This window comes from Brachycentrus maculatus, unplaced genomic scaffold (assembly GCF_059751285.1).
Source record: "Brachycentrus maculatus isolate JH-2025_06_01 unplaced genomic scaffold, ASM5975128v1 h1tg000374l, whole genome shotgun sequence".
Lineage (NCBI taxonomy): Eukaryota > Metazoa > Arthropoda > Insecta > Trichoptera > Brachycentridae > Brachycentrus > Brachycentrus maculatus.
This window is the reverse complement of record NW_028281123.1, coordinates 1443445-1460292: the sequence shown is the minus strand read 5'-3', so window position 1 is coordinate 1460292 and position 16848 is coordinate 1443445. Positions and strand designations below refer to the sequence as shown.

Here is a 16848-nt window from a genome sequence, read left to right as displayed (position 1 = left end):
TTGACAGCAAAACACATCAGATTATGCAATAAAACCAAACAAATCGAGACCTCGCTTAGCGCTGTTGCAGTTTTTGGATGCAGTGAAACCAAAAACAGTAATATTACGTTTAACGCTGTTTCAGAAATTATGCTTGAAATAAAAAACAGTACGACCCCGCTTAGCACTGTTTCAGTATTACGCTGTAGTAAGAACAAAAATTAGTTGCTACTATTTATATAGAGTGCAATGATAGCACAACACAATCCGATGTCATCAGATAATGCAGTGAAACCAAAATCATTAAGACCTTGCTTAGCACTGTTTCAGTGTAACGCGGTAAGACAACGAAAAAAACTACTACATTTTATTTTTACTGCGTTGATAGCACCAGAAAATTCGGTAAAGCTAAATACAGTAAGGCCCCGCTTAACGCTGTGTCAGTATTACGCAGTAATAAGACAAGACACAAAAACGTGCCTTTTTAAAAACAGCATTTTTACTGAAATGGCAGCACCATCTTTTGAACGTACAACATCACACGCAATACTAAACATTGCTCGTGGCGGACTGCGTGCTTCTTAATAGCTGCTGTCATTTACTAATTTTATTGTAAAAACAAATCAAAAGATTGCAATATTATTCCATAGGTCATATTTTCATTGTGACACAAACATTGTTAATTTTAATTAAACATTTTATAAATGTGTGCTTTCTCTTTACTTTCTTTTCCATTTAACCAGACTGAGCTACAGCTAGTGATAAATGAAACACGTCACAATTGCTCCGAGTGGTGTAAATGCCACAAAAATATAAAACTTTTTTCTAAATTAAAATCCATGCTTAAAAAATATAAAGCATTTCATCAAGTCAACTGATTTCATCATAATTGACATTGTGCTCTGGATATATTTTGGAAATTAAGTGAAATTAACTAACTGACTAACCATCATGCTGCTTCCCCGAAGGAGTAGGCAGAGAGAAAATAATGCCATATCAATCTATCTTTGCAAACAATCTTCTCCTGTTCCATATTCATGCATCTCCTCATATATACCCGCCGATTATATCGACTCCTGACTGCTTTCAGGCATTTGAAATACTTGATCATGGCAAGTCTCGATCGGTCTTTCTCTGCTTCTATTTCCAAATACATTCGCCTCATAAATTTGTTTTGCTGTTCTTTCTTCACTCATTCGTTCCACATGTCCAAACCATCTTAACACACCTTTCTTAATTATATCAATAATGCTTATCTCAGCCTTGCATTATTCCCTTATATCAATCACCATTGGAACATCTATCATATCGCTCACTCCTTTCAACAACGTCATATTTAAAAAATCGTCAATTTTCAGTTGTACATGTTTTCGAAATGCCCAGAAAATGTACTATATCCCAGCAAAAGCGGCATATTTTAAACTTAATATTTACGCGCTGCAGGGCAGAAAGTGTTGTTTATGCATTTTTAAGAAAAGGTATTGTTCAATTATTTTTTTAATTTACTAAATATTTTTCAAATGGAGAAAAAACATTCAGGTTTTACCTAAAAAAATCTGTTGCACAGTAAAAAGTTCCATAAGTGGCTTGATATTTATTTTCAACACTTTTTATTATATTCTTAATCTTTAAAAACGATCTCCTGAAAAATCAAGTATTTTGCTAAATGACGTTGTTGAAAGGAGTGAGCGATATATGGTTTTGCCGCACTGAGAGATTGCATTTTGACTGCATTCAGTCTACTTTCTTTCACACCTATTCCTCGCATTATATCAATAATGCTTATCTCAGCCTTGCATTCTTTCCTTATATCAATCACCATTGGAACATCTATCATACACGGCACACTAAAAAATAACATTTAAACAGCATTCAGTCTACTTTCATCCTTCGTTTTCCAACTCCACGCTTCAATTCTATACCTGAAGGTCAATAAATATCATTTTTACTAATTTTTATGCCCATTTTGGTGCAACATGATTGGTCTGGAATTGAAGGACTCCCAAATCATGCTTTTCATTGTTATTTTAAAAACTAACAGGTGATGAAATGGGCGAACGTTTTCCGTTGACCCTGTATTTTCACCTACTGTCATTTTTACTACAAAGTCTCTCATGCATTCATCAACTAAAACCTAAATAAAAATAATATCTTGCACCTTAAGAATATAATACAATAAATATCACTACAATATGCAGTCAATCTCGTAGTATAATGTAATAATTTGTAAAAAAAAAATAGTCACAGTTCAAGAAATCACCAAGTGTCAATATGAATGTTTTATGGCATTACTTTTATTTTACTTCAATCCACAATGACCCATAATCAGTATCATACCTTAAGTGTTCTTTAAACCACCCAATGGCAGGTCGTAAGCCCCGTAAATATGTGTAAGGATGTAGTCGTGTGGTTAGTATCGCGGACTGTGTCAAAGTTTCTGAGTTTTTCTATTTTTAACGATGGGCTGCTTCATCCAAAGAAAATAGTATGAAATTAAAATATTTGTGTGAATAATAAGAACACAAGTATTTTTTATATTCAAAGCATTTACTTTGTGGTCAAACATTTTAATTGATATTAGTAATGTTAGTAAATAACCACTCACCGACTACTTCTGTCTACCGGTTTCGAGACGTACCCGTCTCTTCGTCAGGACATACACTACAATTTAACAATCATGCGAACAACACTACACCACACCCACTTAGTACTATTCACATACACTATCACTACACATGCAAAACATGCAGAGAGAGTTGTTAGTCCCACCATGCTTTTGGGACTCGCTCTGCATGTTTTGCATGTGTAGTGATAGTGTATGTGAATAGTACTAAGTGGGTGTGGTGTGGTGTTGTTCGCATGATTGTTAAATTGTAGTGTATGTCCTGACGAAGAGACGGGTACGTCTCGAAACCGGTAGACAGAAGTAGTCGGTGAGTGGTTATTTACTAACATTACTAATATCAACACAAGTATTTGTTTCATTAAATACCCAGACTTTCTTATTCTCATCTGAATATCAATAGACTTCTTCGTCTATGTTGGGGTATCTATAAAATATTGATTGTCAGGGATGTCTGACATCATTGTGGTAAAATATTTTAACCTCTAGAGGTGTGTCTAATGAGTAGGTGTTTCTATATTGGTTATCGGATTGGAATGGTATTTATTGCTTTTTCTGGGTTTATACATCTTTCCAGTTTAAGTGATTTTACAGTTGTATGGAAGTGAAACATGGACTATCGGGAAGGCAGAACGGGGTCAGCTGGATGCGTTAGAGATGTGATGTTACAGGCGCATGTTGGGGATTCATTGGTCGGAAGATGTAGGAAACAACGAGGTATCAAGCAGGGCTGGGGAGTCTAGATGTTTACTTAATAAAGTACCACAACAGCAAGCCAAATGGATAGGCCATAATATAAGACACCCAGGCCTGCTTCTTACGATTGCGGAAGGCATGTGCGAAGGTACAAACTACAGAGGATGACCGCACTTAACCTACATGGATAATTATCTCCTCCATGCGTTGTAACGGGTACGCAGAGTTGAAGAAACGGGTGGAGACTGACAATGAAAGAAGAAAACATACCGTCACAAAGATTGTAACCCATTTGATTGGTGTGATTAGATTTGAATGATCAAATCCAAAAACCTTTGAAAAATTGTTTATAAATTCAGTTTTTTATTAGATCAATCATGTCTGCCAACCCTTATTCTATAAAGGCAGATTTTCATATAAATATATTTTAAAGATATAATTTATATTTGAAGCACTAACATTGTGATTTTCCATTTTTTAATTAAAATGTAACTTTGTTTTAAAATCACTATAAATATTTTATTATAACTTAATTATAATGTCTACATCAAGTATACTTAATTATAATTCTATATCAAGACTGATTTATACTTATTAATCAGTCTTGATAAAGAAGCGGTTAGCTTCGAAACCGGTAGACATTATAATTAAGTTATAATAAAATATTTATAGTGATTTTAAAACAAAGTTACATTTGAATTATATATTTGTGCGATCAGAGTTCACACAATTTAAAATATATTTATATATAGATTTGGTGTTTAGTTTGTAGAACTCCATTCTAATTTAGTTTTTAAATGTTAAATCAAAAACTGATTTTATGTGTTTACTAAGTTGTATTTTATTGTTTAAAAAAACACATAAAAATCAATTTTGTAACAATTGCCTAGTTGTGGCATTTTCAAACGAATGATTTAACATTTAATTTAAAATAGGTCACCATATATTTACTTAGTGATTTCTTATACTGAATCCTTAATAATAATATTTCTATATATATTATATTTATTTTAAGTACACTTTTGCATTGGAAATCACACAGTTAAAAATTGTAAATTTAAGATACAGTGGAATCTCAATATGATGTATCTCAATAGGTTTAAAAAATGGTTTCTTGATTGACTTGTTGAATTGATGTTTGGATGACTATAAACCCGTTATATTGAAGTTCACCCTCTCAATTGTTGACTTCTATGTAACGATTTTTATGGAATTCAACCTCATTGTATGATATGAAAAAAGAATGCAGTCAAAATACCGTAATTTAAAAAAAAACTAACTAACCATCACGCCGCTTCCCCACAGGGGTAGGCAAAGGGAATAGAACCCCACACCACTCTGTCTTTGCAAACATTCTTCGCCTCTTCCACGTTCATGCATCTCCTCATACATACCCGCCGATTGTTTCGACTCCTTACCTGACCGCTTTCAAGTATTTGGCATCCTGATCGTGCCAAGTTTTTCTCGGTCTTTCTCTGCTCTTTTTTCCAATTACATTCCCCTCGTAAATTTGTTTTACCATTCTTTCCTCACTCATTCATTATACATGCCCAAATCATCTCAACACACTTTTCCTAATTTTATCGATAATGCTTGTCTCAGCTTTGCATTCTTTCTTTATTTCACTATTCGAACATCTATCATACATCGTTTTGTCGCACATTCTTCTGAGAGATCGCATTTCGACTGCATTCAGTCTACTTTCATTGTAATTAATATATTTCATCGTAATTAATATATGAAATAATTCCAATTCAAACAAGATAGAAGGAAAAATTTTTTTTTTCACTTTTTAAAGTTTCACTTAGTAAATACCAATATTTCTTAAAATCATTGCACATCATTTTTAAACAGTGATTGAAAATTATGCGGGGTGCATCAAAACACATCGCTCATTCGGTGCAACAATGGTGTAATAACACTTTTATAAATATTACAGACGTTCTAGCAACAGAAATGGTCCCATTTTACTCATTTCTACAATGACACTCGCACCATCTCGCAGCATCTCACCACAAAATCAATTGTGTCCATGTTTCTCCCGGTGTAAATAGTCTTCCCGCATATTTTGACATATTTAACTTGTTTTAAAAAAAAAAACTGTGACTACGTCATTCTTGCACCAAATGAGCAAAATGTCACAATAGAAATAATGGTATGTACCAAGTAAAACTTATATTAAAAATAAATAAATTTTAGAAGTCTGCGTAATCGGAGGGCATGTATGACTAGATGTATGAACATGAAGGAAGCGAGGAGTGTATGTCAGGACAGAAGAGTGTGGCGTTCCATCCTTTCTGCCTCCCCTGCGGGAAAACGGTGTGATGGCAGTAGTAGTAGTAGATTGTACCACAAAATGACTGCCGAATCAAATAATTAGCAAAATTATGTTAGGTTACAACTATCTTATACATATTTGCATGATGCTCCCGACTAAACTTGTCTGAAAAGGAGCTGAAGGAGAGTTGGTGAAGACATCGCAAAGGTTTGTATCAAAACACATAAGTTTGTACAAAATAGATACTATTTTTTACATGATCTACTTGTTATATACAGGTATATATTTTTCATTAAACACTATGAGTAGTTCAACGGGATTTCAACAAATTTGTTACATCGAGAAATACATTATATTGTTGTTCCACTGTACATAAAAAAAAATACACTGAACTCCCTTTTAACATTTTTTATACACAAATTCGAAATAACACGGCCCTTTGCACCATTGGGTGCGGATAAGAGTAGTAAGAAGAAGAGTACTTTTTTTAAACAGTGTCGCATTGAACGTTTCTACAATGCCAAAGGAAGTTCAGTGTAATGTCACTATATCAAAAGGAATCAATTTATTAAAGTATAAATATTTGTCTTTTTTGATCAAAAAGCCCCGTCAAAACTTAGTTATTTGTCCGGAGTTGATTTCTTCTTCAGTGAGATTCCGAAATCTTTCATTACTTTGAGATTCGGAAGGATTTCTCCTCACAGCCGTCGTTTTCTTATCGTAGTTTTCGAAGTGTCTGCTGATGGACTGGATTTGACCGCCATCCTTGTCAGCCTTCGGAATCTCAACTTCAACATCGTGTTTATCCAGGGAATCCCGCATCTCGAAGGCCGGATTGTCCACTTCCTTGCTGCGGCATTCTTTGGACTCTGCTGCCAAATTTGCGGTGGGACCACCTTCCCGCGTGAGGTATTTCCTTGGTTTTCCGGGAAACTTACGACTCATCCTGAGGATGAACGGATGTAGAAGGTTTTCATCGTAGATTTCGTTTTCGTCCGTGCCGAAGATCAAGCTGACTACGATGCCAAAGAAGACCGTGATGAACGTTCCCAGCAGAGCGTAGTACATGTACGTCATCATGTATATAGGCTTCAATGGATTCCTGAAAACAAATTTATTATTTACTTATTGAAAAGAATATATCATGGGTATACTGGCAAAAAAGGTGAACTCTAAAATCCCTGTTTGAATTATCCCCGTTCTTTAAAGATTTTTTTTTAAATTTTAAACCTTATCCGCACCCAATGGTGCATAGGGCACTGCATCGTAGCGACGCAATGTCATCTTGAACGTTAATTGCATGAAGGAAAGGTGATCAGCTCTCTGTCTCAGGTACCAGTCCAGGGTGATATTAAATAAATATGAGAGTGAAAATCACTTATATTTATTTCACCCCCCTGGGAATTGAACCCGGGACCTCCAGTATGGTAGCTAAGTGTGCTGACCACTTCACTGCGGAGGTAGAAGCTTTAAAGCTTTCAGCCTGCATAAAATACCCGCTATTAAACTTAAAGTTTAATGTACTTTTAAAACCACATAAATACGACATTTCAAAGTACTTAGTGTATTTTGACAGTTTATAGAATGTAAAAAACTTTATAATATGCATCACTAAGTCAAAATTTAATATTTTCGAGTTAGCATTTTTCGCCAGTATACCCACGATATGTACAAACATTGGAGGGCTTATTACAAGAAGCTATATGGTTAAGTGTTATGTTTGGTCAGTACTTCAATACTGTGAACCCTCAAGATCAATACTATGAACTGATTAGAGACTTTCCAAATGTGGCTACATCGTAAAATGCTACCCACTCCATGGACCAATATGGTCAGCAATATGAATGTGCTCCAAAGAACAATAGTAGAAAGACATTTGGTGACTTATATCAAAGTCCGGAAGGTGTTTTATCTAGGACAAGTACTTAAAGGAGATAAGAACAGGTTATTGCGCCTAATAGAGGGTCGACGAGGTGTGGACAGAAGGCAGATCTCTTGGATCCGGAATATACGAGATTGGACAGAGATCAGAACCGTCGAGGCGCTGTTTAGAGCTGCCCGAGACAAGAACAATAACTCTCAAGTGATAGTCGACATATATAAATATGTGTATACCGTAAACAATGTGTTAATGTCAACCCAACTAGTTTGATTTACACACTTAACGGGAAAGGTATTTCTACCCGTTTGGTCGATTAATGCTTAAGGACGGGAAGGGTATTTTTACTTCCTGCGCTAGCCTCATTTCAAAGGTAGAAAAGAAGGAATTATCCTTTTTTTATATTAAAAGCTTCTTTACATCTCACCAATAGATGTCTTTAGTGAAGTTCTAGTAATTCAAGAACAAGGTTTCTAAATTGGTTCATATATATAGAACTTCCTAGAATTTGAGTAGTGTGGTTGTCAATAATGGGTAGAATTGGTGAATGTTACACGTGTGTAAAGTGATCTCTTAAACCAGCCTATGACAGTCGTCAGCCCCGTAAATGCCCAGACATCCATATTCTTCTTCATCTTTGATGAGATGTCAAAAAATAATATGAATATTATGTACTAATCTCTTAACAATATGTACATTAATATCAAATCCCGTTGCCAGTGGTCGGCAGGCATAATAATACCAATCTGAAATGTGCTAAGCAAGGTCTTACTGTACAGCTTACTACTAAAATATTTCTCACTCACCCATTGGTCAGAACTTCCGGCGCAGAAGTGACGTTCATGTGGTTAAAATGGTCCAGGAAATGCGTTGTGTTCAAGTTCACTTCCAGAGGCGGCTGCGGAAGCGGCCATTGCTGGCGGGGCTTCATTATGTGGGGAGAGAACGTCTCATTTGTGCAACCCTGTTAAAAAAAAGCTTGAATAATTATAGGTGTCACAAACTGTGTACCAAATGAGTATTGAGTATTGTGCCAAACATGCATTGGGCATTATAAAAGTTGTCATAGACTGTGTGCCAAACATGCGCTATGCATTATCAAAGGTGTCACAGACTGTGCGCCTGACACGCGTTAGCATTATCAAAGGTATTACGGGCTGTGTGCCAAACACACATTAGGCAATCATAAGAAAGGTGTCACCAAATGTGCTCCGAATACACGTTGGGCATCATCAAAGATATGTGCCAAATATGCGTTATGCATTATCAAAGGGGCCACATAATAAATATGTGTTTTGCATTATCAAAGGTGTCACAGACTGTGTGCCAAACACACATTATGCATTATCAAAGGTGTCACAGACTGCGTGCCAACTTTACAATAGGCATTATCAATGATATCATAGACAGTGTGCTAAATGGGGATTGGGCATTATCAAAGGAGTATAGACTGTATGCCAAATGTTTGTGTTGAGTATTATCAAAGATGTTGTCACAGACTGTGTGCTAAACACGCATTATGCATTATCAAAGGTGTCACAGACTATGTGTCAACTGCACAATGGGCATTATCAAGGGTCATTGACTGTATGCCAAAAAGGCATTTCAAGGTGTCACAAACGGTGTGCCTAATGAGCGTTGAGCATAATCAAAGGTGTCACAGACTGCGTCTAAAACACGCATTATGGATTATCAAAGGTGTCACAGAATGAGTGCCAATTGTACGATGGGCATTATCAAAGGTGTCGTAGATTGCATGCCAAATGGGCATTTCAATGGTGTCAAAGATGGTGTGCCAAACGCACTTTGGGCATAATCGAAGGTGTCACAGACTGTGAGCCAAACTGCATTATGCATTATCAAATGTGTCACAGAACGAGTGTCAACTGTACAGTGGGCATTATCAAAGGTGTCGTAGATTGCGTGCCAAATGGGCATTTCAAGGTATCACAGACGGTGTGCGAAATGCGCGTTGGGCGTAATCAAAGATGTTACAAAGAGAAATTGGAATGTAACTTACAGTAGAAGACAGCGGCAGCCTTGTAATGTCCTTAGTGTCATACATCAGGTGTCCAACTGTCACCCACATGGTCACTATATGTGAGAGAATCATCCCGACAATAGCGCCCTACAAAGATAAAAATTAATATATGAAATTAAGAAGATTTTAAGGACAAAATACACACCCTAATATTTTAACCACAGAATTTTAGGACTTTCGTGAAATTCTTATCGGAGTGGGGGGGTGTTCGCTTCAGAAAACATTGCATTAGACAATTTTAGTGTGTTTTTGTGTACTAATTTTTAGTACACATGGTTATTATATGATTCCCATCACTATAATGATGCCAGATGGAGATAAGCTTCTTGTAATCTGTAGAATACGGTATTACCATTTTTGGAGTGAAATACACTGTCAACAATTTTAGTCGCTGGCCGCCTCAAGACATGGTACCTCATGATAACAGCATGTTTCTAGACACAAGATCACAAGACATTTCACCTTCTTGTTGGCACACGGGACCAGCATGGCAAGCAGGAACACTCCCAGAAGGGGTCCGGAGGTGGCGGAGGTCATGAGCATGCTGCTCTCAATGACCCCAGAGAGCAGCCCGACCCCGAAACTGACCCCCATGATGATGACCCCATAGATGGCTCCGACTATCTTAATCATCACCAGCTGGCTCCGGTCCTTGAGGTTGCTGAAGGCCGGGGACTGGGAGAGGAAGTCCTCGTACGTCACGGTGGCCAGAGAGTTTAGGTTGGACACCGAAAGACTGAAAAGGATTAATAAGATATTAATTTAGAACAAGGGCGGCCAACAAGCAGCCTGCGGGTGTCTACTTGCGGCCCGCGGAGCATTTCACACATTTTTTTTTTAAGCGTACATAAAACCACCAAAAGATCATTCCATCATGTGTAGTACGTATCATATCCCATACATGGAACTACCTCACTATCGTGACAGTTTCTTCTATGGTATATTCGTGTTCACAAACAACCACAATACTATGCGATCGACATTTAAATACACATTGATAAGAATACAAGCTGCTGTAACTGAGTGCTAGAGCGACTCAAAGTCAAAATGCTATGATACTAGTCAAATGAAGCATATTAAATCTCAAATGAGAACAAGAATCACTGATGACCGTTTAGAAAACTGTTTGCGTTTAGTAACAACATCAATCGTTAACGTATCAACATTGATGCACTTAATTCTAACAAACAAAATCAGACGACAAATTTTAAAATTTTAATTTGAATTTTTGTATTGCCTAACTCTTATCTTATCAATATGTTCGATTTACATTTTTGCTTTATCTTCTTTAAAAAAAAAACAATATATTTCATGTTTGCTTTGAATAATAAAAGAAATTTTGTTTTACGGCCCGTAAAGAAATCTGATTTCTAAAATCTGGCCCGGCTACTGAAAATGTTGGCCACCCATGATTTAGAAGATTAAGGACATGAATATTGGGAGAGAAGTAAAAATATACAAGACATGTGTAAGACTGATTGCCACATATGGGATAGAGACCAGAGCAGACCACTCGATGCTTTTGAAGGAGCAGTGTTTGCGGACAGTCCATGTGTGGTATAGTGCCAACCAGGGTTGCCAGGCCTTTTCCAAATTCTTGAAGAGCAGTCTATTTTCTTGCACTCTATTGACATGGGCATTCTAGAATCATCTTCGCTGTTTTCCCCATCAGACTATATCCTCCGTACAATACATTTTCATAATTTCCATGTTCCTGATTTGGTCTCTTAACGTGTTTCCGGTTATGCACCTTAATGATTAATATTTTGTGTAGTTGTAAGTGTGTGAGTAGTGATGTGTAGTGCTATTAGTACGCTGGTGTAGTGATTCTCCGAACAGAGAAAGAGAAGTGCATCTCAAAACCGTAAACGAAAATCTCCATGAGTGGTTATATCGCAGTCATACAGGAGAAAGTGACCAAGTGCATTGTTTAACAAAAACGTGTTCATTGACTATTTGCTATCTTACTAGCTTAATATTGCCCTGAAAAAATCCCAAAGGATTTTATAATATAAGTTTTTACTAAATCAATTCATTTTTACTAAGTCAATATATTATACTATATTTTATAATATAGTATAATATTTATTGTTTCGGCATTAACTTTGTGGTAAGACATATTACAATAATTAAAGAAAACACTTTGTTTTTTACCACTTGAGTTTTTATTAAAGACTACATGTTTCAGAAGTTAAACTTCCATCATTCAGGAATGAATGACCTGAATGATGGAAGTTTAACTTCTGAAACATGTAGTCTTTAATAAAAACTCAAGTGGTAAAAAACAAAGTGTTTTCTTTAATTATTATAGTATAATATATTGACATTGATGTTTATTTTCTTGCCAAAAGTGACTTAAATGGCCCTTCTAAACATTTTCCGTTGTGGTAGTTGGTCACTTTCTCCTGTACGACTACGATATACTAATATTACTTATATTTTCGTAAAGATTTTTTTTTTTTTAAAGATAAAAATAACATTAGATACCTCAGAGCCCCGTTGAAAAGACTGCCCAGGAAGAGTCCCATGAGTCCGGGAAGGTAGGTGAACTTGTCCTCCACAAAGAAAGGCATGATCTCATCCATCTTCTTGATATAGCCCGTACTCAGGGGGTCACAGTCAGCGTATGTGGCGAATATGCCCATCCCGCAAACCCACGAGAGGCTGAACAGCACCGCGATCACGGGGATGATCGCGATCAGAGTGCTGGGAACGGAAACAAATGGTTAATTAAATTAAACAATATTTAACTATTTATTTTAACTTCATACACAGAAAAGAAATATGTACAATAGCGATTGTTAAAGGTGGAGACTGACCGGAGCATTTCGTCGTAACGTAACACGTTACGATGCGAGCATTCAGGCAGTCAGTACACTGAGCCGAGAGCTCCATTCATAGTTTCCGATGCTCGCTGATGCTCGCCGCGAGCGATGTTATGACGTTATGGGATGGGAACCCATGGACAATGGGTTCCCACTCTCCACTTACTTTTTAACTCTCTTCTGTGACTTCATACTGCAGTATCGCTGCACAAAGTTCTGCTGGCACCCATACAGCGACAGCGACATGAACATCTGACCTAACCATGCAGACATGGTATCCACACGTACTGTCAGATCCCATTTGAAACTGCAAATACACAATAATAATGAGATACAAACGTAACTCGATCTATCTTTAAAAGGAGATGCAAGGACATTACTCCCATTATCAATGAATAAAATGCTTATTATGAGTAAAAAATATATATTTATTTTTATTAACATCAATTGTATATATTTATTTAAAGAATAATTTTAAACTAATAAAATTTCGGAGACCCACCAAGCCACATTGTGTGTCTTGTCGGTGGAGTTCTTTTTACATATATTTTTATTATTTTTAAACCATTTTAACCTAATATACACACAAAAAAGAGAGAAAAAACTAAGAATATAAACTATTTTACAATTTTCATAAAATTAACTCTTGATCGTTTTTTTTTAAATTTATTTATAACCCTTAACCCTAATGATGCATAGGGCACTGCATCAAATTGACGCAGTGTTATCTTGATCATTACTTACATGAAGGCAAGGTGATCACTCTTGCGGTTCAGGAACCAGTCCAGGGTAATATTAAATAAATAAATAAAAAGTGTTAAATCACTAATATTTATTTTCACCTCCCCCCTGGGAATCGAACCCGGGACCTCCAGCACGGTAGCTAAACACGCTGACAATTACACCACGGAGACGGACGACTTGATCGTTTACCCATTCCTTTAATTTGGCTTTGTTTCATATTTTATTTTGACCTCTAACATCTGTCGGCAACAAATTTAAAATGTTTGGAACGATATATTGTCAATTCTTGGGACTATCAAACCTTCGTTGTGTGTAAATCGTGTATCATGGTTGTGTACTAGAAAATTTCGATATTTTTGTCTAGTTTGTTGTTCAAAGATGATATTCATCCACAATATCAATCAATTTGTATTGAGTGTACCATTAATTTAACAAAGGTCTAACATTGTAATTAAGGTGTATTAGAATTATTTATTGATTTGGCGTTTAATTTGTAGAACTCCATTTTAATTTATGTATTAATTTAAAATCAAACACAGATTTTTTTGAGACTACTAAGCTGTATTATATTAACAAAAAAACATTAAAAAAATAGGATTGTGACAATTCTTTCGCCTAGTTATGGCATTTTCAAACAAATGTGAAGATCAAATGGACTGCGGTCCTTATGTAGCTATACAATTCTAAGTGACAGTTTAAAAATGTGCAGCAATAATTTTTGGGAGACAACAGTAGCTAATGGGTGACAACAATAGTAATTATATTATTTTATAAATATAAATTCTTAATATCATTTTATAAATATTAAAATAATATTAACAACAATTGTTTTTTGCTTTAAAACATTGATTCTCTAAAAAATTTCATGTTTAAACTGTCACTTAAAATTGTATAGCTACATATATAGACCATCAGTCCATTTGATCTTCACATTCGTTTGAAAATGCCATATTATTTCTTCAATTTCATACTATTTCTGTGAGCCTAAGCGGTTCATTTTTAGAAACAGGTATCAAATTGCGGTAGAGTGGGTTCGAACCGAGAAACTCTGACTCAAGAGTCCGCGACACTAGCCACGGGACCACAACCCGACACAACTTACTCAAAGAACTTCAGTCTTTCTCTCTCTGCCGGAATGGTGAAGATGGGACCAACTCCTCCCACCTCTATGCAGCACTGGACGATGATGGCAAAGCTGATCAGTATCATGGTGACTCCTTGGATAACATCAGCTTTGATGGCCGCTTTCAGACCTCCCTGTAACAAAAACAGGTCACACATTTAAATGTTTTTAAAGAATTTTGTGTTCATACAACAGTTATTCATATTTTTCCATTTTACCTCCATGACATAGAATATATAGGAATATATAGAAATGTGGGTAGAATATTACACTGTATTTATAGATTAGATATTGAATTTGTAGAACTCTATTTTAATTTATGTATATGTATATTCAATTCAATTTATTCAATAATTAATATACATTACAAACTAACATTTAAGGCGTATACATTAAAAAAACAAATTAAAAAGTAAGCAAGAAGACTCTTGTTAAATGTGTAGAAGAATCCCGCTTCGGAAAACTCCTTCGGACACATGGAACAGATCAATATCCAATGTGATATTGTTCAACATGGCGGTAGCTCTTCCTACAGGCATAACCATCGGCAGGTTGGTCCTGTGTATAGGAATGGGAAACAATCTATGCCGACGCTGTCTTAGGTAACTATCGGGAACATACAGACCAATGCTCTGGATAATTTCAGGATTATCGATCATACCGCGCAACAATCGATTAATATTAATTATTAAAATAAAACACTGATTTTTGGAGTCTACTTAATTGTATTTTAATTTATGTATTCATTTTAAATCAAACACAGATTTTTGAGTCTACTAAGTTGTATTTTATTAACAAAAACACATAAAAAATTATATTGTGACAATTGTTTCGCCTTGTTAGGGCATTATCAAACGAATGTGAAGATCAAATGGACTACGGTCCTTATGTAGCTATACAATTCTATGTGACAGTTTTAACACGTGCAGCAATAATTTATGGGAGACAACAGTAGCTAATGGGGGATGTAAGTATGTACCCTTATATTTATTTTCTGGGAAAGGAAGAATTTATTGACATGGCCATATTTTGGAGAATTAATATTTTAAAGCTTAATACAATTGTTGGTAATTAAATAAATAACATTAAGCTTTAAAATATTAATTCTCCAAAATATGGCCATGTCAATAAATTCTTCCTTTCCCAGAAAATAAATATAAGGGTACATACCTACATCCCCCATTAGCTACTGTTATCTCCCATAAATTATTGCTGCACGTGTTAAAACTGTCACTTAGAATTGTGTAGCTACATAAGGACCGTCAGTCCATTTGATCTTCACATTCGTTTGATAATGCCCTAACAAGGCGAAACAATTGTCACAATATAATTTTTTATGTGTTTTTGTTAATAAAATACAACTTAGTAGACTCAAAAATCTGTGTTTGATTTAAAATTAATACATAAATTAAAATGGAGTTCTACAAATTAAACGCCAAATCAATAAATAAATGTATTTTATTATTAAAAACACATAAATAAAATAAGTGACAATTGTTTCACTATAACACGGTGAAATGTTTTATATATAAATAATATGTGTATGAAGTGATCACTTAAACCAGCATTTCACAGGCAAAAGACTTGTAATTACAAAACATTAATGCAATGCTTGATATTTCAGTATAAGGGGAATTGTGAAAAGTAAAATTTTCATGCGATATTGCAATATTACGATCGAATGTTAAAAGTAAAATTTCCTTTCCTAAAATTGGACTATACTTATATTACATATGATCGCAGGTCTGAAATAAATTTTTCATGCAATATTAAGATGTTACGATCATATCGCCCACTCCTTTCAAGAACGTCATAAATCAAAAATTGTCAATTTTCAGTTGTGCATGTTTTCGGAATTCCCAGAAAATGTACTATATCCCAGCAAACGAAGGATATTTTCAACTTAATATTTACCCGCTACAGGGCAGAAAGTGTTGTTTTTGCATTTTGAAGAAAAGGTATTGTTTAATTATTTTTTTAAATAAAGTAGTTATATTTCAAATGGATAAAAAACCTTCAGGTTTAACCTAAAAAGATCTGTTGCACAGTAAAAAGTTTAGTAAGTGGCTTGATATTTATTTTTAATACATTGTGTTATATTTTTAAACTTTAAAAACGTTCTCCTGAAAAATCAAGTATTTTGATTTATGACGTTCTTGAAAGGAGTGAGCGATATGTCATAATTAAATTTTTATAGATCTAATTGATACATCAATATAGTCCACTCAGAACGGTAAGTGGTGCTAAGTAGTAACGGGTTGGTAACACTAAAACTCAATAAAAACGACATTCGTTTGTCTCTGCAAACGTTTGTCTGACAATAATTATTAATATCGCAAATTTAAAATTGACGTAATACGTCACTTGGTGTCGCTTCAGAGACTGCTCCAGGATAATATGAAATAAATATTAGAGTGTAAAATCACAAATATATTTACAACATTTTGAGTGTGTCCAAATACTTGTTCACAAATCTGGATTATCTACAATTATAGGAGTTATTTTTCATATTATTTTTTGACATCTTACAAAGATGAAGAAGAGTATGGAAGTCTAGGCGTTTACGGGGCTGACGACCTTCATAGGCTGGTTAAAGTGATCACTTTACATACGTGTAACGTTCACCAATTCTACCCATTATTGGCAACCACACTACTCAA

General features: G+C 35.2%; 1 protein-coding gene across 3 annotated transcripts in view; it reads right to left on the bottom strand.

The window, feature by feature from the left end:
• Positions 1-5804: 5804 nt before the first annotated feature.
• The window catches only part of LOC148303302 (sodium/iodide cotransporter-like), a 67542-nt gene continuing 56498 nt past the window's right edge, over positions 5805-16848 (bottom strand). For all 3 annotated transcript variants that reach the window (XM_088270228.1, XM_088270226.1, XM_088270225.1), the window contains exons 4-10: positions 14168-14322; positions 12488-12628; positions 11984-12202; positions 9959-10232; positions 9476-9583; positions 8262-8419; positions 5805-6678 (exon numbers count right to left, since the gene is read on the bottom strand). In XM_088270228.1, the coding sequence (XP_088126354.1) occupies positions 6186-6678; positions 8262-8419; positions 9476-9583; positions 9959-10232; positions 11984-12202; positions 12488-12628; positions 14168-14322 (1548 nt within the window). In that variant the 3' untranslated portion in view covers positions 5805-6185. The remainder of the gene's footprint in view (positions 6679-8261; positions 8420-9475; positions 9584-9958; positions 10233-11983; positions 12203-12487; positions 12629-14167; positions 14323-16848) is intronic.